We start from the raw sequence: 22,425 nt of genomic DNA, 5'->3' as shown, positions 1-22,425 counted from the left end.
TTCATTGTCATTTGTTCTACGTATTTTTTGATTTCCTCTTTGATTTCTTCAGTGATTTCTTGGTTATTAAGTAGTGTATTTTTTAGCCTCCATGTATTTGTATTTTTTCCAGATTTTTTCCCTGCAATTGATATCTAGTCTCATAGCAGTGTGATCAGAATAGAAACTAGATACGATTTCAGTCTTCTTAGATTTACCAAGGCTTGATTTGTGACCCAAAATACTATCTATCCTGGAGAATGTTCCATGAGTACTTGAGAAGAAAGTGTATTCTGTTGTTTTGGATGGAATGTCCTATAAATATCAATAAAGTCCATCTTGTTTAATGTGTCATTTAAACAAGATGTTTTGTTTCCTTATTTATTTTCATTTGTTTCCTTATTTATTTTCATTTGTTTCCTTATTTATTTTCATTTTGGATGATCTGTCCATTGGTGAAAGTGGAGTGTTAAAGTCCCCTACTATGATGTGTTACTGCCAATTTCCCCTTTTATGGCTGTTAGCATTTGCCTTATGTATTGAGGTGCTCCTTGTTGGGTGCATAAATGTTTACAATTGTTGTATCTTCTTCTTGGATTGATCCCTTGATCATTATGTACTGTCCTTTTTTGTCTCTTGTAATAGTCTTTATTTTAAAGTCTATTTTGTCTGATATGAGAATTGGTATTCCAGCTTTCTTTTGATTTCCATTTGCATGGAATATCTTTTTCCATCCCCTCACTTTCAGTCTGTATGTGTCCCTAGGTCTGAAATGGGTCTCTTGTAGACAGCATATATACCGGTCTTGTTTTTGTATCCATTCAGCTAGTCTGTGTCTTTTGGTTGGAGCATTTAATCCATTTACATTTAAGGTAATTATCGATATGTATGTTCCTATTATCATTTTCTTAATTGTTTTGGGTTTGTTATTGTACATCCTTTTCTTCTCTTGTGTTTCCCACTTAGAGAAGTTCCTTTAGCATTTGTGGTAAAGCTGGTTTGCTGGTGCTGAATTCTCTTAGCTTTTGCTTGTCTGTAAAGGTTGAAATTTCTCCATCGAATCTGAATGAGATCCTTGCTGGGTGGAGTAATCTTGGTTGTAGTTTCTTCCCTCTCATCACTTTAAAGATGTCCTGCTACTCCCTTCTGGCTTGCAGAGTTTCTGCTGAAAGATCAGCTCTAAACTTATGAGGATTCCCTTATATGTTATTTGTTGTTTTTCCCCTGTTGCTTTTAATATTTTTTCTTTTTATTTAGTTTTGATAGTTTGAGTAATATGTGTCTTGGTGTGTTCCTCCTTGGATTTATCCTATATGGGACTCTCTGCATTTCCTGGACTTGATTGACTATGTCCTTTTCCCGATTAGGGAAGTTTTCCACTATAATCTCTTTAAATATTTTCTCATTCCCTTTCTTTTTCTCTTCTTCTTCTGGGACCCCTATAGTTTGAATGTTGTTACGTTGAATGTTGTCTCAGAGGTCTCTGTGACTGTCCTCAATTCTTTTCATTCTTTTTTCTTTATTCTGTGCTGCGGTAATTATTTCCACTATTTTATCTTCCAGGTCACTTATCTTTTCTTCTGCCTCAGTTATTCTGCTATTGATTCTTTCTAGAGAATTTTTAATTTCATTTATTGTGTTGTTCATCATTGTTTGTTTGCTCTTTAGTTCTTCTAGGTCCTTGTTAAACACTTCTTGTTTTTTGTCCATTCTTTTTCCAAGGTGTTGGATCATTCTTACTATCATTATTCTGAATTCTTTTTCAGGTAGACTGCCTGTTTCCTCTTCATCTGCTTGGTCTGGTGCATTTTTACCTTGCTCTTTCATCTGCTGTGTGTTTCTTACTCATCTCATTTTGCTTAACTTACTGTGTTTGGGGTCTCCTTTTCGCAGGCTGCAGGTTCGTACTTTCCATTGTTTTTGGTGTCTGCCCCCAGTGGCTAAGGTTGGTTCAGTGGGTTGTGTAGGCTTCCTGGTGGAGGGGACTGGTCCCTGTGTTCTGGTGGATGAGGCTGGATCTTGTTTTTCTGGTGGGCAGGACAGCATCCGGTGGAATGTTTTGGGCTGTCTTTGACCTTATTAAGATTTTAGGCAGCCTCTCTGCTAATGGGAGGGGTTGTGTTCCTGTCTTGCTAGTTGTTTTGCATAGGGTGTTCTGCAGTGTAGCTTGCTGGTTCTTCAGTGGAAATGGGTCTTAGCGTTGGCATGGAGATCTCTGGGAGAGATTTTGCCATTTGATATTACGTGGAGCCCGGAGGTCTCTGGTGGACCAGTGTCCTGAACTCGGCTCTCCCACCTCTGAGGCACAGGCCTGACACCCACCCAGAGCACCACAACCCTGTCAGCCTCATGGCTCAGAAGAAAAGGGAGAAAAAAAGAAAGAAAGAAAAAAGTAAACTAAAATAAAGTTCTTAAAATAAAAAATAATATTAAAAAAAATTTTAAGTAATAAAGATAGAACAGAGCAACCAAACTAAAAAACAAATCCACCAATGATAACAAGTGCTAAAAACTATACTAAAAAAAAAAAAAATGGACAGAGAGAACCCTAGGACAAGTGCAAATGGTAAAAGCAAAGCTATACAGGCAAAATTACCCAAAGAAGCGTACACATACACACTCACAAAAAGAGAAAAAGGAAAAAAATATATATTGTTGCTCCCAAAGTCCACCACCTCAATCTTGGGATGATTCGTTGTCTACTCAGGTATTCCACAGATGCAGGGTACATCAAGTTGATTGTGGAGTTTTAATCCACTGCTCCTGAGGCTTCTGGGAGAGATTTCCCTTTCTCTTCTTTGTTCGGACAGCTCCTGGGACTCAGCTTTGGATTTGGCCCTGCCTCTGTGTGTAGGTCGCCTGAGGGCAGCTGTTCTTTGCTCAGACAGGACAGGGTTAAAGTAGCAGCTGATTCGGGGACTCTGGCTCACTCAGGCCGGGAGGAGGGAGGTGAGCCTGCGGTGGCAGAGGGTGGTGTGAAGTTGCAATAGCCTGAGGCACGTGAAGTTGCAATAGCCTGAGGCACGCCGTGCGTTCTCCTGAGTAAATTGTCCCTGGATCATGGGACCCTGGCAGTGGCGGGCAGCACAGGTTCCCAGGAGGGCAGGTGTGGATGGTGACCTGTGCTTCCACACAGGCTTCTTGGTGGCAGCAGCAGCATCCTTCGCGTCCCACGCCCATCTCTGGTGTCCGTGCTGGTAGCCGCAGCTCGTGCCTGTCTCTGGAGCTCGTTTAGGCGGTGTTCTGAATCCCCTCTCCTCGCGCACCCTGTAACAGTCGTCTCTTGACTCTTAGGCAGGTCCAGGTTTTCCCCCAGACTCCCTCCCGTCTAGCTGTGGCGCACTAGCCTGCTTCAGGCTGTGTTCTCACCGCCAAGCCCAGTCCTCTCCCTGGGATCTGACCTCAAAGGCCTGAGCCTCAGCTCCCAGGCCCGCCCACCCTGGCGGGTGAGCAGACAAGTTTCTCAGGCTGGTGAGTGCTGGTTGGCACCGATCCTCTGTGTGGGAATCTCTCCGCTTTGCTCTCTGCTCTCTGCACTGTTGCTGCGCTCTCCTCCGTGGCTCTGAAGCTTCCCCTCAGCTACTCCCGTCTCTGCCAGTGAAGGAGCTTCTAGTGTATGGAAACCTTTCCTCCTTCACAGCTCCCTCCCACTGGTGCAGGTCCCATCCCTATTCTTTTGTCTCTGTTTTTTCTTTTTCCTTTTGCCCTACCCAGGTACGTGGGGAGTTTCTTGCCTTTTGGGAGGTCTGAGGTCTTCTGCCAGCGTTCTGTAGGTGTTCTGTAGGAGTTGTTCCACATGTGGATGTATTTCTGATGTATTTGTGTGGAAGAAGGTGATCTCCATGTCTCCCTCCTCCGCCATCTTGAAGATTTCCTCACCTCCCCTTTTAATGCAAGTGTTGAGCTTTCTAGAAAATTCCTCCTTACCTCCTTATTCCTTAGTTCAGGTTTACCAATGGCCTCAGAATTGCTCTGTCCATCTCCAGCTCTTCTTGTCTAGTCTATCTTTAATGTGTCACCAGATTTGACTTTCAAAAAAACAAAGTTGATAATATACCCCATTGAGTTGACATTCAATGTACAAGCTCAGGTCTGAACACCTTGACTTGAAGATACCACTTTACCCCAAACCCCTTCTCAGATCCCCACCACTTTGTTTACTCCCCCACCCCACCCCACCCCTGTGCTTGCCACTCTGACCTGCTGCTCATTTCAGCAAACCTGCAAACCTCTGGCTTTGCACAAGCTGACTCCTGTGGCTAATGACTCTTTTTCTTTTCTTCATTTGGTAAACACTCCCTCATTTTCTAAGCCCAGATGAATGCCATCTCCTCTGAGAAGCCCGTGTTTCTCCAAGCAGAGACCTGTTACTTATGCTCTCTCTGCTGCAGGATTTGATTCACCCAGTGTGTCCTAATTATCTTTCTACACATCTGCCTCCACTCCTGAGCTGAGAGCATCACAGGGAAGAGACTACTGTTGGTCTGACCTGTCTTTGTAGCCTCAGCCCGTACATGGTAGATACTCACGAAGTATTTCTCTAACAGATGGCAATTGCTGTCTGGCACCCAGGGTGCAATCAGTGTCACAGTTACTTATTTTCCTAAGGTCCATTAAGTTTGGCTCAAGCACTCACTTGCTGGGTTGATTAGGCATTCTGTAGCAGGGGAGTCTTGAGTCTGACAATACCAAGTAATTGGTGTTGTGAGAGGGGCCTGCACACCAGCTGGTGGGGGTCATCACCTACCAGGCAGACCAGAATCGTGGCTCAAATTCCAAAGGAACAGTCGGGAAGATCAGGCTGACGCCATCTGCCTCCCCCTCCAGAGGTGCCTGTATCTCCAGCCCCTTCTGAAGCCTGCCTACCTCCAGCCCCCAGGGTCCAGGCCAAGACCTGTGTAACTTACTGCAATTGTTTGAACCTCTGACCTGCCTCCCCCAGGCTTGGGGAGTCGTCGGCCCCATTTCCTTCCACACCAAAGGTCAAATTCTCTGCCATCTAGGTTTCTCCAATTTTCCAATTAGTTGTTCTGGAGGCCTATCCCAGGCTCTGCCAACTCACATGCCCACATGCACCGGGAGGTGGGCCTGTCAGGGGACAGCAGAAGAGCACTAAGGACAGTGGCTGCTTTTCAGTTTCTGCTGACTGACACCATGAGGGAAGCCAAGCCCACTGTGGCCAAAAGGTTCTGAGTTTTCAAGAGATGCTGAGAATGAGATTTTCATGAGAAATAGTTTGGCAATTGATTTTTTAAAAAACTCAAGGTAGAAGCCAAAAACAACCTGTTTGTAGGCCAGATTCAGCTGGTGGCTGGGTAGTTTGTGACCTCTGACCTAGGCCTTTCTGTCATAAGAATTTTAGGGTCTGTCTGTCTTGGCCTATGCCCTCCCCAGCAAAATTTCCTCTGTCCTGGGAAAGACAAGAGAACTGCTTACTCTCACCAGAAGACACTTCTTTTTCTGTAGCAATGGAGGGCTGGAGACTTTCCATGTTGGCTACAGGAGCAAAACCATAAAACATAAAGGCTAGTTAATTTCTTCATAAGTCACCTTGTAACGTCTGGTTATTACAGCAGAGAGATGAAGGATAATCCAGGTGTACCCTTTCCTCTAAGGAACACTTCTGTATTTTAAGAGTGACCTTTCGTATTAGTGTGTTCTAAACTATCCGTGGGAAGGACCATGTTTTAAATCTGCCTTAAATTAATAGTAAAATATGATAATAACAAATTACTAGAAAAATGAAATAAAAAGATATACATAATGCAAATCCCAATTTGATGTTTATATTATTTGATACATCAGACATAAAATTAGTCTGTCAAATTGCTATAAAGCAGTGGCTCTCAACCAGGAACGTTTTGTCCCATGGGGACATTTGTCAATGTCTAGAGACGTTGGTTGTCCTCATCGAGAGGAAGGTGCTACTGGCATCTAGTGGGTAGATGCCAGAGATGCTGCCACACAGCCTAGAATGCACGGAGCATTCAACCACCTCCAGGTCCAAGATGTCAGTGGTGCTGAGCTTGTTTCTATTACAGTTTCTAAATGACTCCCTCATTTTCTGTCTGAACTTATTCATGGACCAGTTATGAGCACTTCCCAGACTGGCGCTGTTCTGCAGATTACACTCCAAGAAGGAACATTCTAGAGGTATTGCCATTGCCTTTCTGATCAAACCCAAAGCGTGAGCCAATGGGGTGGCAGGATTTCTAGGAAACTTAGTATATTAGCCAGGGTTCCTAATAGTGGGTGGAAGCCACACTGCTTACAACAAAGACATTTATTTTTTAAATGACATAACTAACCATAATGTAACTCCTCTAGAATACAAACGTGAGTTCCCAGAACAGAAAAAGGAATGCAAAGTCCTAGATCACCTAATGGTACCTCACTGACATACACAGCTCCCTTGTTCTTCTCAGCTAATAATATTTTAATCAATTTAGCAGGGTTTCTCATGTTGATCATTAGTTTCTTACCTCTAATCAATATTGCTTGTTAAAAATATAGATTTCAGGTTCCCATCCAAGACATAGGAATGGGCGCGGAGGTGAGTCTAATTGGAAAGCTCTGGAATCTGGAAAACACTGAGAGAAGGGAGACCAGAATCTAGTCACAGCACAAGTCCTGCCGATGTGTTCACTTAATAGCTCCTTACTCAGGGCCTGGTTCATGCATGATGATGTGCTGGGTTTGGGGCTTCAGTAGTGGAGAAGGCAGACAGAGGCCCCCACCACATACAGATTGTACACATTTCTTACTCTTTCCTTCCTGTCTCTCCTCCCCATTCTTACTGTCCCTCCCTGGTGGCAGCACTTCTCCATCTCTCACCTGGATTATTAGAATGACTGGTCTCCTCACCTCTGGTTTCACCCTCCATCCATCTTCCATAATGCCACTGCCTCTCTCCATCTGCCCCAGATTAAAACTCTCCACTGGGTCTCCGCTGCCTCCAGGAGAAAGTCTAAGCTTCTAAACATGGACTACAGGTTCTTTAGGACCTTATCTCCGGGCACCCCCATCTCCCCACTTTAGCCTTTCTGAGAAACACCAACCCCATTATTGATGCCAACACTTTGCCTATGTTGGTCCCTCTGCCTGGAAAACTGGCATTCCACCTCATTTCCTAATATGATACACTTGTGTTCATTTCTCAAAAGCCAGCTCTTTACACCAATAATTGCTAACATTTATGAAGTGCTTACTATGTACTATAATATCCAAGTATTATAGGCATTGTGCTAAATGTTTGTTTTATTTACTCTTTATAGTAACTGTTGAGGGAAAGGAGGCTTAGCTAATTTTTGTGACTTTCCAATGGTTATGAAGCAAGTGGTAGATGTGAAATTCAAACCAGGCTGATTCCAGAGTCTATCTTGATCCCAGTCACTTCTTATTTCTCCTCTCTGGGGAAGCTTTTCCCATTGCTACCCTCTCCCAGGTGGCTATATCCTTGTTTACAAACATTTACTGTCCCTCTCGGAGGGAAGACTGTTATGTTCCTGTACTATTGATGTCAGGCTTGGCCATGTGACTTTCTTTGCCTAATTAACCATCACCAGAAATAATGGCTGTTATTCCTGTAACAGAGATAGAGCATGATTTGCCTGTTAATGGTCCAGAGGAAGCAATGGTCCAGCATCCTGGGTCCTGGCTGGGTGATGAAGAAAGCTGCACCAGATGCATGATGGACATTTAGCAGGAATGAGAAATAAATCTTAGTTGTCATCAACCACAGGGATTTGATGGCTTATTTGTTACCAAGCAAAACCAGGTCATTCTGACACAGTTGCTGCCTGCTCATCACTACTTTTGTACATACTTTTGTACCTACTTTTATTGTTACATCTAACACAACACATTTTGAGTTAACTGTTCACACATCTATTTCCCCTACCAGACAGTGTTCTCTGAGGGACCATGTCTTACTTGTGTACCACATTTAACTCAGTGCCTGTCACATCATCAAAGCATAACTGTTGTGTCTTCGTCATCTGTTAGCTGCAAGAACTGTGTTCAATGTCAAGTGAGTTTTAATATCCCAATGTCAGCTTCCAAATCCCTTGACCCTAGCCCCAGTGAGGCAGGTGTTTTCTTATGATGCCAAATCCAAATAAAACAAAAGATGGAAGTATGTCACAGATTAGAAAAAGGAAGAACTCTTAAAATCCATGAGTTTGAATCCCAGCTCTATTGCTTACTAAGTATGTAGCCTTAGACAAAGGCCTAATAAAATTTATAAAATGGAGGTCATAATAATTATGTTGAGGAGGAAGAAAACTTTACCCTTGTAGGTTCTTCTAGCTGGTCTAAGAATTAAATTGACATGAGACACAGGAACAGAAGAATGTCAATTTTAATTTCAAATGTACAGGAACCCTACATACATGAGAGTTTCAGAGACAGAAAGGTAAAATGAGATATATATGCCATTCTGATCTAAGGAGTGGAATAGGGGCCTGGGGCTTCCAAGGACAGGAGGGCAATTCACAGGATGATCAGAAGGAGAACAGATATTTGGTAATTAGACATTTGTCCTGGCATATAGATGGGGCCACTTAGATAACGTTTATCTTCAGTAGTAACTCTTTTCTGGGAAAAATTCCCAATTTACGTTCTCCTAAGTAGTTAAGGGAGGGGCAGTAATTTCTCTTGAACCCACAGACTCTTGATTGCCTTTAGCTCAAAACAATCCCCTTGCAAAAGTGGCACATTTGGGGAAGGCTCGCTCTTAACCCCTACAGTTGCTTCTCAGGATTCTTGTGAAGATCACATGTGCTCACAATGCAGCTTGGCTTACGGGGATATTGTAGTGACATTTGTCTTTTTTGGCTGTCCTGCATCTATCCTTCCTTCCTATGTGTGTGTGTGTCCTCTATTTGAGTATGGTAATAGTGGGGGCACTTCAGCACCTGGGGAAGAGATCCAAAGGGAAGAGATCCATCCTGTATCCACCATTGGATCCAGGCTGGCCAATCCGGTGCACTCATCTGATTGATTTGATCAAGTGATCCCAAAATAAGAAGTTCCGTTCTTTCTGGGTACTTGAGGTAGGGTCTGAGGGTGGCAATGGGGCTTTCAGGGTGGGGGGGCATCCTTGGCTAGACCTGTCCCTTCAAAAAGATGCTGCTGTGCTGCCTCCTTACTGAACTTTCAGACCTGGCTTGGTTCTTGCTTGACTTCTAAGTCTGATTTTCTAACCTCCAGTCAAGTCTGATGCCCTTGATATCCTAATAAAGTGCTTGTTAAAAAAAATTTCTTAAGGTAGCCAGATGTCACTTAGGTTGTTTCAAAACAGTAAATGGTGGATAACTTTCTCATTTTTTCTCTCCATTTTTGTTTCTATGAATTTGCTGTAGTCTTTCTTCCTCTTGTCCTGAGTTCTTTGATTTCTCTAAGTTGTGTTCCTTAGGTATTTAGCACCAAAGTGTGCTGATTATAATCTAAGTGATGTTTCCTGGCAGTTTTGAACTCTGCTTGAAACTGATAAAATGAATGAATGTTCTTTCATGAAAAATACCCACCTGACCCAAACTCCCCGCTGCCCTGCCCAACATGCACATACATTCAGACCAGTCCTGTTATCATCTGTTTTTTGGGGGAACTTCTTGATTCCCTAACACAGCTACTGTCTCTCTTTGTCTCTTTCTGCCTCTGTCTATCTCTCTTTAAACTTATTTTGTGCCAGGCACTGTGTCAAATGGTTTTCCAACTATGGCACAGATTGCTAGCTGCCTTTCCCTGGATAACAGAATCTGTAAAATGCCCAGGTTAACACACACACACACACACACACACACTTCCAAGCTTCTCTTGCAGAGGAAATATATATTGAATTTTACACGGAAGTTGTTGGATAAGGCTTCCAAGAAAGTTATTTTAAGGGACCCGACTCAGCTGTCAGGTGTTATTTTTGCCCTTTCCCTCTTCCTTCTCCTTGTTTGAACATGAGTCAGTCTGGAGTTCTGGCAGCCATTTTGTGACCATGAGGAAGTCCTGAGGCTGAAGCTTGTATTAAGGATGCTGGAGCAGAAAATGACAAGGCTTCTAGGTCCTTGATGAAGTCATGGTGCTTCAGTACCAAGTATAGACCATCTAACTCTACTACCTTCATGTTAAGGGAGAAAAATAATCTAATTTTTTAAAATCACTGCTAATTTGGTTCTCTGCTACTAGAAACTGTTAATACATCTTTACCAATACAAAGATTATCATGCAAAAACCCTATAGGGTTTATACTATTAATCCCATTTTACAAAATGGAGCCTTAGGCTATTTGTAAAACTTGCCCAAGTTACTACTCATTCACTGGACAGTATTGGATTGACCATACTGGATCATCATTGACCCAAGATCTGACAGGTCAGCATCTGAATGTAGTGTTTGTCTGACAAAAAGGCTGGATTCCTAATCATTACATTTTACCGTCCCAGAGCTGAACATGCCTCCAGAATTTTAGACCAATACAACTGTGGGCCTCCTTGAGCAGGTGTGACTAAGTTGGAAGTTTTCTCATTGGAATAGATGCTTAGGATCTTCTTTCTTCTCTCTCACTTCCTGTCCAGCAAAAGGGATGTTTTTCAGCCTCCAGTAAATTGGCCCAATGGCCAACCAACTCTGAGTCTAAAGATACTTTTTCTTTCCTTTCTCTCAATGTAAATTCCTAATTCCTTGGAGCATTCCTAGGGGGATCTGTTGCTGAGATGAAATCAGCTTCCAGCAAAGTGTGTGTAACAGAGTAAGTGCTCAACAGATGTTGAATGGATTTATGAATGAATGAATGGTGTTCTCACAGCAGTCCTGCCTGGGACAACAATTCCCAACTTTTTTCTTAAGAACAATTTTTGGGTCCCACCCTGTTATGAAATGTGGATGCTACTCTGTGAGGGAGCCAAGACTGCCAGGGCGCAGTCCAGTTTCCTGCAACGCCAGCCGGCCTGTCTGTGTACCTTCCAAGGACCCATTTTCCTGAAAGGTTTTGGTGAAAAGCTCTTATCATAGACTGTGGAAAGTATCTTTGCTAATCAGTGCAACCCAGTGTAGACACTGGGCACAGGCTTTGTAATTACAGAAAGCTGCCTTCTAATCATGGTTCTGAAATGCTTCCCCTCTGTGTTTCTGGGCAAATTACTAAAGCTGAGCCTCTGTTTGTCCATCTGTAAAAAGGGGGTAATAACAATTCCCAATCCCATATAAGGATTATAGAAGGGAATGTATGAAAAGCATTTAGCAGAGTGCCTAGCTCACAGTACATGTTTAAAAATAATAGCTACTATCATTAGTGAAAATGGTCAGTACTGGTTAGAAACATTTCTTAATCCTTCAAGTAGAATTAGCCATCCCCTCAGCTGTGGCTCCTCAGTGCCCCATATCTTTCATGGAACATGAAACAGATGATGAAAAAGTAGCTGGTTCTAAGCCATCTCTCTCAACTACACTACAGCATTCTGAGGGCAGGATTTTTCTTGAAATCCCTAGTAACTGGCACAGAGGAAGTGCCAAGTAATTGAGAAATGAAAGCAAGAAGGAATATAACACAATGCCTTTGTCATAGGAGTAAATATGAGAGTTGAGATAAGCCAGTAAGAGGTGAGCTTATAGAGCAGTTTCTGGCTTTCAATCTAAGAAATTTTAAATGGCATGTTCCCTGGTTGGTGCAGGAGGGGAGAGGGAACAGGTCTTTAAATTGACATTTCTAGAGTCCACTGTGGCCCAGTTGGTCCTGGTTTGCCTCACACAGAGAGGTATTTAATTTAGCAGAGGCTGACACTGGTCACTGTTCTGAGCTGGAGTAGAGAGGGTCCACTTACTACAAAGCTAAAAAAATTAATTAAATGAAAAACTTGCCAGAGTGTATACTCCTTTAAATTTTTTTTAATAGAGTCACCAAAGTTTAACTCCTGAAGTTCTTATTTATGCTTCCATCACTAGATCTCAGTCCTTTATCTGGTGAAACTGCCTACAGAAGAGTAGATGGAGGGAGGGTGGTCTCAGAAACTTCATAAAATTTGTCTGCAGGGTCTTAATTTTAATATTTTTAATAACTCTAGTCTTATGTATATTAGGAATAATCAATTCTTATTTGAGAAAAAAGGGCTGCACTGTCTTCACTGATATGGACTTTAATTATGCAGCCAGAGGAAATAGTTCACCTGCTAAGAAAGTAAACGAGGATTTTTTTTTTTTAGCCCCTTGAAGGATGTGGATTACAAATGCAGTTCTATAAGGTAGTTGTCATCAGTGTGCTGTGAAATGGTATTCACCGATTGCTCCTGTCATCTCAACGGCCTCAGTTAAAAGCTCCTAAGGGAATTTAAACATGAAACGTGTTGGAGGGATGACAAAAAAGCAGCCCTCGCTGATTAAATTTAAATTTACAATAGGAACATGGCTGAAGCCTAACTTGCAGGGGCTTGCTGGAGCAATTACAGTGTTGTGAACATTTGAGTCTAAAGACCAAACAGATAGAGGCCCTTTCGAATTCACCGCCTCGTTTTGTTCTTTACCACCGGACAAGGTGCCGACGCCTTCCCTTCTCCAAACTTGTAATGTTGCAGAGGCAAAAGGGTGAAATGGGATCTGGGGCAAGACATTCGCTTGTGGAGCTCTTAAATGTCAAGGCAGGCCTGAATGAATGGGTAGCGGATCCTATTCACCACGGCTGCCCTAAAATAGGTTCCCTGCGCTGGTGGCCTGGAGCGGGCATCAGATTTAGCTTAGGGCTCCTCTGGCCAGATCAGACCCAGCGAGGTGGTGACTACAAAAAACTGGATGCTGGGAAGGTCACAGGCCAAGGCTCACTCACCCAACCTCGTGTCCAGTCTCTACCCTGAAGGGCTGCTGGGGGTGCGCCCTGTCCGTTCCCACCTGGGCAAATGCCCCGCGCCCCCGCACACCGTGCCCCAGCCCTTCGCAGCTCTGGCAGAGGGACCCTGGCCCCGGGTCAAGCGGGTGGCAGGCCGCCAGCAGCTCGCCAAGTATTAATAGAGAGGCGCGGGCCGCAGAAGGCTGGCGCCGGGGCCTCGGGCTACGGAGCGCAGGCAGCGCGAGCGCGTCCCTATCCGTCCCCACGCGGTGGCGAGCGCCCAGCGGCTGCCGCGCGCACCTGCGGGTCCCCACGGCGGGCGCTGCCTCGGCAACTGCAGCCGCCGCCTGGACTGCGGGAGCCGCGCCCGGGCCGCCCGGAGCCGGAGCAGAGATGAGCTGCCACCCGGACCGCGAGCGCCCGCTGGACGGTAACGACTCGCAGGCGCCGCGGCCTCTTAGTCCTTAACCGGCCCCACGCGGGGTATAACTTCCCGGTGCTGGTGGATCAGGGGGACCAGAAGGAGGGTTATTTATTTCCCGGTTAGGCGGCTGGTGTGGGTAGGAAGTCCTCGTCTTCCTGCAATTTTGCTCCTTTTCTGCTCTTTTTGGGGTTCTTTTTAGAATGAAACAAGTTAACTTTTCTAAAGCGCAGAGAACCGCTCTTGGAACGCAGTGCCACGCTGTGCGGGTTTGTCAAATCAAATGCAGAGCTGATTTCACTGACCAGTGCGCTGCCGCGGGTTTCTCTAGACACGGTGGGAGTTCCTTCCCTTTAAGGAATGATTTTGCTTCTACTTTGGGATGTACCCAGCAACACCCCTCCACCCCCACCTCCACAAACAGGCGTTAAAAGAGGCTACCTCATGTTACAGAGTGAGTGATGCCCTCGTGTTCTTCGGATTGGAGCCTGTGGGGTGGGGGACCCGGGACGTTACTCGTTTAAAGAAGGAATCGTGCAGCAGAATTCCCCAAACTGACTTCAGAACTCGGGTGTCTCTTAGTTCTACTGGGAAATAATGGTTGTACCATTCTGCGAGGGAAGCGTCTCAGGTTGCTTTGAACGGGTGATGAAATATTCTGAACGTTTTTTTCCCATCAAAATTCACCTATTCACCTATTTGCATGTTTGCTAAAGATTTCAAACTTGACCCCTTAACTGCCTCCGGTTACCTGTGGTTCAAAAGCCCTGCCCTGAAAGGTCATCATTATTGCTATTAGCTACTTAGTTGTTGACCTTTTAGGAGGATCGCTCCTCCAGGAATAAACTCGTCTTTGCATCAATAACCCTTTCGGATTGTACTGAACACGACTTAATGAAGTTGCTTTTTAAGTTGAAACTCTGGGGGCTTGTGAGGCAGGTGCACAGGCCAGGGTTCCCTGCGGACCAGGAATTTTGCACAGTAATTGGTAAGGCAAGAATCACTGTGCTGCAAAAAATATTTCATTCCTTCCTTTCACAGTCCCAGGCAGAGTTCTCAGCATCACTGTCCTGGATCCTCTTTTGAAAATATATTTTTTTAAGTTGCATGGTTATTGTTTACAATAACATAATAAACTGGCACTCTGCTGGAACTTTTTGTAAAATGATTACTTTTGTGTTTCTAAGGTCAGCACACAGTGTAATCTAAGACAAATGGTTATTTGAAAACTGATTGATACATAAGACTAATTTTTTTAAAATTCCTGATAATATGGCAGGCTTCTTTATATGAGGCAGGGATGGTCAGGATAATTGTATCTGACTACCTTAGCCCTGCACTCTTTTGTTTGTTTTGTTTTGTTTGGAATCTTAATTCCTGTTTTAAAGCCACAAACCCTTCAGAACTCTGATAGAAAGCTTTCTTTAAAAAAGTATCTAGTCTTCCTAAATTAAGCATATGTCCTTGTAACCAGGCATGTCTGTAACTTGTGAGGACTTCAGTAATTACTATATGTGAATAGCAAAGTGCAAAGTTTAACCTTAAATCTGAATTTCGGAGGATACCAAAAGGCCTAGGCTGCTGTCAGTCTGGTTATCCTTGAGCAGGTGACAAGGCGATAACATGCCCAATAACACCCAATTGTGCCAAATGTTTGCTATGACATCTTAAAAGAGGACTGGATATGTATCTGTCAGACTTAGTAAATTTCCAAGTATGTTTGACAAGATTGTGAAAGTGACATGTGAATGAGTATGTTAAATGACACGCCTGTGTTAAACAAGCTCTCTGGTTTGAGTATCTGTTACAGACTATACATTATGGAAGAATGTCATAGGGAATCCTGTTGCAGATAAAGAATTCTTATTCTACTCCTCATGTTTTGATCCAGTTTATAATCTGCCCATAGTACATCCCAGAGAAATTTAGGCAATTAATTATACCAGATTCAAATTTTAATACCATTAGAAATAAAGAATTATTTGGACTCAAATCATATTTTTCCTTTTGGTTTGAAATCATAACACAAACTTTCCATATAATTTTGGCCTGCAAAGTCATCGTTTTTATTTTATGCAGCTTTGTTTCTTGTTGAAACACTTTTAAAATGGAAGAAAATTTTAAGTTTTAATAGCAGGGGACAGAAACTTTTTCTGTTGAAAATCTGACTTTTATAGCCTGTTGTAAGTCTGATGTTGGAATAAAATTGAAACCATGATATTCAGGAACAAAATTTCTGCGTAATTTTTTTGGCCTCCTCTATATCACTTCGTTTTCTTTCTGTCTGTAAACTTTTCACTTTTTATTTACTCCTTTTGATCATAATTTAAATGAAACCCACTGTAGGTAAAATTTATCACCCAGTGGCTGATCCCTCGTTTAGGATAAGAAGTGTTCACATTTATTGAACACTCACTTACCTGCTATGCTGAGCTACAAGCACCAGCTTCTCTAACCCTCACTAGCTAGGAGAACTATTGCTATCTGCTTTTATTATTATTATTAATATTTTTTTATAAAACCGAGGCTCTGAGAGGGTGACTGTCAGCTTTGAGTGTTCACATGCCCCTAACACCTAACCCAGAGCCTGTGCTGCCTCCTGCTGGACCACAATGCTGAATGTCCACAGGTGGCCCACAGCATCCTCCACCATCCTATTCAGGGACCACAGGTAGAATGCTGGAGAGGCCCCTGGAAGGTGTCTCTAAGCTCATTGAAGTGAGAGCAGCATTCTTCCCACTTCCTTTGGGTGGGAAAATGGGAGTAAAGGCCATCAGTATTCAAAGGGCTGGAAGTGGAAGCTCCTCTGCCCCTCTGCCCAGGGTAGGAACCTGTGCTTTGCCCCTGGGGCAGGAACCCTCTGGTTGCTAGGAATGAAGTGCAGCTTGGCCTTTCTGAGGGAGAAGGCAGTGCTCCATGGGACACTCTCTAAAGCCCTTCTCTGGAGCAGGTGGACCAGGGGTCCCTTCTTTCTCAGGCTGCAGCAGATGGGTCCACATTAGCAGGCAGTGCCCTGAACTCTGCTCAGTGTTATTCAACAACCTAAATGGGAAAAGAATTTGAAAAAGAATGGATACATGTATATGTGTAACAGAACCACTTTGCTGTACACCTGAAACTAACACAACACTGTCAATCAACTATACCCCAATATAAAATAAAATAAAAAAAGAAGGCTGGGAGCAGGCTGACCCACAGTGGAGGAGAGCTGTGTTCTGTGGTGAACTGTGGGAACAAAAGAAGAAGGATGCACAGCGAATACTCTGGCTTCAGCCTGCTCTGATGTGTATCTCTCGATACATGATTAAAACTGCGTGAGTCTCAGTTTCTTCATCTGTAAAATAGAGATAAAAAATCCACTATTTAGAATTATTGTGAACATTAGCACTAATATACAGAGTATATTAATATACTCTGCTACTCTAATAATATACTCTACTATGCAAGTAGCAGGCTCCCCATAAACTTATTATATCCAGAAAATTGGATGTAGAGTTTAATGAGGTAATTGGAATGTGTTAGCAACACACAGCTCCCCAGAAAGATAGGGCTAACGTGACATCCATTCAACTATATGACACTACCGGGCACAGTCTACCTACTGATGCAGGAAGCCTGCCAGGTGTGTGATCAGCCACACACGGTGTGTGCGTGTGTATGTGCTTTGGCTGCTGTGTCTGCAACTGGGACTTTCATTTTGGAGAAAGACTGAGGAGAAGTTAATTTATATATTAAAACAGAAAGATGCGTTAGGAGTCCAGGTGAATTGTTGGAGAGTGATTTTCAGAAAGCAGTTTGGTCCATGGCACCGTGGAGTTACCCTCACAATCGACTTTCAAGACTTTGATTCTTGCTCACTGATTTTTCTAGTGTAATTTGGTAAACCCTGTTTTGTCCATATCTTAACACTTTTCAAAGTGTTTTCTAATTGTTTGTTTATATCTCTGTTTCTTACATAAAATCCATAGGGCATGGGCCACATCTTTCTATTTACTGGATCCCCAGCACGTAGCTAAGTGCCTGGCACAGCGTAGGTACATATATTCAACATATGTTTCTTGAATAAAGAAATGCGTGAATGAATAAGAAAGTGATGGGAGGTAACAATGTGTGATTCCTGAAATACTTTAGTCCTTGTTGTTTTCTGCGTTAAGTTTTGAATTCATATTCACTTTTTCCTTCTCCAAATTGTTTACAATAGTGAAAATTTATAAGTATTTACATGCCAAACAATAGGGTGTTAGTTAAAACATATAAATATCCTTCTCTGGATGACTTAAATAAATTGTGGAAGGCTATCAAATGCTATGTGAAGGCATTCTGCTTTTGGAAAATGATTATATGTTGCAAGAGGATCTAGATGGAGAGATAACAAAGGATTAATAGGTGTTGCCTCTGGGTAGATGGGATGATGGATATTCTTTTTTTTTTTTTTTGCTTGTTTATGTTTCTGATTCTTATGTAATAAACTTGCTTTCTTTTTTAAGGAAGAAACACAATACAAGAACTATGTACTATAAAACAATATCATAGATCACTTACACTGAATCACCTAATCCCCTGTCACTGGACACTTAAGTTGTCTTCTCAACTGATTTTCCAAATTTGTCTGCCTAACTGTTTTGAACATTTAAATAAGTTTCAGCATCTCAGGGTTACAAAGTAGCATAATTGATTTTAAAGAGATGAGCAATTGAAAAAGAAACCCAAAGTAGGAAAAAGAATGCCAATGACTCAATGCCAAGGACAAAAGACACTAATTTTCCAACATGTCTTCTTCTTGAATACATTGCTTTGTGGCAAATCATAGTTAACTTTTCATCTCCCCTCTGCCCTAGGCTTTCCTTCCTTTGTTGTGTAAAGATGTTAGGAGAGTTCATGAATAACTAGTTAGTGAGTGTTCCCTAATTATTCTGTGTATGTACTTGAGGTGCTTTCATGGTGGCTACCAGTTGTATACTTTCTTTGTTTGCAGAGTTAGTTCCAGGAACAAGAACTTTGTAAAGCAGGGTGGTCTCTTCCCTTTTTTTTTTTTTTTTTAAAGTCACCATTCTTTGGGAATAAAGTTGTGAATGAGTAACTTTTAACCTTACATATTTTTAAATTTTTTCATTGAGATATAGTTGCTGTACAATACTAAATAAGTTTCAGATGTATAAAATAGTGATACACAATTCTTAAGGTTATATTCCATTTATAGTTATTATAAAACATTGGCTATACTCCCCATGTTGTACAGCATATCGTTTTAGCTTATTTATTTTATATATAGTAGGTTGTATCTCTTAATCCTCTACCCCCATGTATATATACCCATATATATACGCACATATATCCATATATATATATTACATTTCCTTTATCTATCCATCTGTTGATGGACACTTAGGTTGTTTCCATAATTGGCACTTGTAAACAATGCTGCTGTGAACATTGGGGTGCATGTATCTTTCCAAATTAGTGTTTTCATTATTTTTTACTATATACCCAGGACTGGAATTGCTGGGTCATGTGGTAGTTCTATTTTTAGTTTTTAGAGAAACCTCCATTCTGTTTTCCACAGTGGCTCCACCAATTTACATTCCCACCAACAGTGTAAAAGGGTTCTCTCTCTTTTTTTTAATTTCATTTTTTTAATACAGCAGGTTGTTATTAGTTATTTTATACATATTAGTGTATACATGTCAATCCCAATCTCCCAATTCATCACACCACCACCACCACCACCACCCCCTGCTTTCTTGCCTTGGTGCCCATATGTTTGTTCTCTACATCTGTGTCTCTATTTCTGCCTTGCAAACCGGTTCATCTATACCGTTTTTCCAGATTCCACATATATGTGTTAATAAACGACATTTGTTTTTCTCTTTCTGACTTACTTTACTCTGTATGACAGTCTCTAGGTCCATCCATGTCTCTACAAATGACCCAGTTTCGTTCCTTTTTATGGCTGAGTAATATTCCGTTGCATATATGTACCACAACTTCTTTATCCATTTGTCTGTCAATGGGCATTTAGGTTGCTTCCATGACCTGGTTATTGTAAATAGTGCTGCAGTGAACATTGGATTGCATGTGTCTTTTTGAATTATGGTTTTCTCTGGGTATATGCCCAGTAGTGGGATTGCTGGGTCATATGGTAATTCTATTTTTAGTTTTTTAAGGAACCTGCATACTGTTCTCCATTGTGGCTGTCTCAATTCACATTCCCACCAACAGTGCAAGAGGGTTCCCTTTTCTCCACACCCTCTCCAGCATTTGTTGTTTGTAGATTTTCTGATGATGGCTATTCTGACAAGTGTGAGGTGATACCTCATTGTAGTTTTGATTTGCATTTCTCTAATAATTAGTTATGTTGAGCAGCTTTTCATGTGCCTCTTGGCCATCTGTATGTCTTCTTTGGAGAAATGTCTATATAGGTCTTCTGCCCATTTTTTGATTGGGTTATTTGTTTTTTAAATGTTGAGCTGTTTATATATTTTAGAGAATAATCCTTTGTCCATTGATTTGCTTGCAAATATTTTCTCCCATTCTGAGGGTTGTCTTTTCATCTTGTTTATAGTTTCCTTTGCTGTGCAAAAGCTTTTAAGTTTCATTAGGCCCCATTTATTTATTTTTGTTTTTATTTCCATTACTCTCGGAGGTGGGTTAAAAAAGATCTTGTTGTGATTTATGTCAGAGTGTTCTTCCTATGTTTTCCTCTAAGAGTTTTATAGTGTTTGGTCTTACATTTAGATCTTTAATCCATTTTGAGTTTACTTCTGTATATGGTGTTAGGAAGTGTTCTAATTCCATTCTTTTACATGTAGCTGTCCAGTTTTCCTAGCAGTTACTGAAGAGACTGTCTTTTCTCCATTGTATATCCTTTCCTCCTTTTTTCATAGATTAGTTGACCATAGGTGCATGGGTTTATTTCTGGGCTTTCTATTCTGTTCCATTGATCTATATTTCTGTTTTTGTGCCAGTACCATATTGTCTTGATTACTGGAGCTTTGTAGTATAGTCTGAAGTAAGGTAGCCTGATTCCTCCAGCTCTGTTTTTTTCCCTCAAGATTGCTTTGGCTATTCAGGGTCTTTTGTGTCTCCATACAGATTTTAAGATTTTTTTTCTGGTTCTGTAAAAATGCCATTGGTAATTTGATAGGGGTGGCATTGAAGCTGTAGATTGCCTTGGGTAGTATAGTCATTTTCACAATATTGATTCTTCCAATCCAAGAACATGATATATCTCTCCATCCGTTTGTCATCTTTGATTTCTTTCATCAGTGTCTTATAGTTTTCTGAGTACAGGTCTTTTACTTCCTTAGGTAGGTTTATTCCTAGGTATTTTATTCTTTTGTTGCAGTGGTGAGTGGGCTTGTTTCCTTAATCTCTCTTTCAAATTTTTCATCGTTAGTGTATAGGAATGCAAGAGATTTCTGGGCATTAATTTTGTATCCTGCAGCTTTACCAAGTTCATTGTTTAGCTCTAGTAGTTTTCTAGTGGCATTTTTTAGGATTCTCTATGTATAGTATCATGTCATCTGCAACAGTGACAGTTTTACTTCTTCTTTTCCAGTTTGTATTCCTTTTATTTCTTTTTCTTCTCTGATTGCTGTGGCTAGGACTTTCAAAACTATGTTGAATAATAGTGGCGAGAGTGGACATCCTTGTCTTGTTCCTGATCTTAGAGGAAATGCTTTCAGTTTTTCACCCTTGAGAATGATATTTGATTTGGGTTTGTCATATATGGCCTTTATTATGATGTGGTAGGTTCCCTCTATGCCCACTTTCTGCAGAGTTTTTATCATAAATGGGTGTTGGATTTTGTCAAAAGCTTTTTCTTCATCTATTGAGATGATCATATAGTTTTTATTCTTCAATTTGTTAATACGGTGTATCACATTGATTGATTTGCTTATATTGAAGAATCCTTGCATCCCTTGGGTAAATCCCACTTGATCATGGTGTATCATCTTTTTAATGTGTTGTTGGATTCTGTTTGCTAGTATTTTGTTGAGGATTTTTGCATCTATATTCATCAGTGATATTGGTCTGTAATTTTCTTTTTTTGTAGTATCTTTGTCTGGTTTTGGTATCTGGGTGATGGTGGCCTCATAGAATGAGTTTGGAAGTGTTCCTTCCTCTGCAATTTTTTGGAAGAGTTTGACAAGGTTGGGTGTTAGCTCTTCTCTAAATGTTAGGGTTCTCTTTTCTGCACATCCTTACCAACATTTGTTATTTGTGTTCTTTTTGATGAAAGCCATTTTGACAGGTGTGAGGTGATATCTCATTTTGGTTTTAATTTGCATTTCTCTGATGATTAACGAGGTTGAGCATCTTCTCATGTGCCTGTTGGTCATCTGTATGTCTTCTTTGGAAAAAAAATGTCTATTCAGGTGCTCTGCCCATTTTTTAATTGGGTTGTTTGGTTTTTTGATGTTGAGTTATTTATATATTTTGCATATTAACCTCTTATCATTCATATCATTTGCAAACATTTTTTTCCACTCAGTAGATTGTCTTTTCATTTTGTCAATAGTTTCCCTTGGTGTGCAAAAGCTGTTAAGTTTAATTAGGTCCCATTTGTTTATTTTTGTTTTTATTTCCTTTGCTTTAGGAGACAGATCCAAAAAAATATTCCTGTGATTTAAGTCAAAGAGTGTTCCTCCCATTTTTTTTAAGTTTTATGGTTTCCAGTCTTACATTTAAGTCTTTAATTCATTTTGAGCTTATTTTTGTATATGGTGTTAGAGAATGTTCTAATTTCATTCTTTTACCTGTAGCTGTCCAGTTTTCTCAGCACCACTTATTGAAGAGACTATCTTTTCCCCATTTGATATTCTTGCCTCCTTTGTCATAGATTAGTTGACCATAGGTGCATGGGTTTATTTCTGAGCTCTCTATTCTGTTCTATTGATCTGTGTCTGTTTTTGTGCCAGGACCATACTGTTTTGATTACTGTAACTTTTTGGTATAGTCTGAAGTCAGGGAGTGTGGTTCCTCCAGTTCTCAAGATTGTTTTGGCTATTCAGAGTCTTTTGTGTTTCTATTTTAAAATTATTTGTTCTATTTCTGTGAAAAATGCCTCTGATATTTTGATAGGGATTGCATTGAATCTGTAGACTGCCTTGGGTAGTACTGTCATTTTCACTTAGTATTGGAAGTCCTAGCCACAGCAAGCAGAAAAAGGAATCCAGATTAAAAAGGAAGAGGTAGGGCTTCCCTGGTGGCGCAG

At 41.4% G+C, this 22,425-nt stretch overlaps 1 protein-coding gene across 2 annotated transcripts in view; it reads left to right on the top strand.

Annotated features, from left to right (window-relative positions):
* The window catches only part of GADL1 (glutamate decarboxylase like 1), a 490,491-nt gene that overhangs the window by 287,882 nt on the left and 180,184 nt on the right, over window positions 1-22,425 (top strand). The window contains exon 1 of one of the 2 annotated variants that reach the window (XM_019946661.3): window positions 13,008-13,217. The exons of the other annotated variant lie outside the window; for it this stretch is intronic. Within the exon in view, the coding sequence (XP_019802220.2) occupies window positions 13,181-13,217 (37 nt within the window). The 5' untranslated portion in view covers window positions 13,008-13,180. Of the gene's footprint in view, window positions 1-13,007; window positions 13,218-22,425 lie in introns of those variants that run through there. 2 annotated transcript variants of the gene reach the window in all.

This window comes from Tursiops truncatus, chromosome 10, assembly GCF_011762595.2.
Source record: "Tursiops truncatus isolate mTurTru1 chromosome 10, mTurTru1.mat.Y, whole genome shotgun sequence".
NCBI classification, from domain to species: domain Eukaryota; kingdom Metazoa; phylum Chordata; class Mammalia; order Artiodactyla; family Delphinidae; genus Tursiops; species Tursiops truncatus.
The sequence above is the reverse complement of the archived record's forward strand: the minus strand, read 5'-3'. Positions and strand labels throughout refer to the sequence as shown.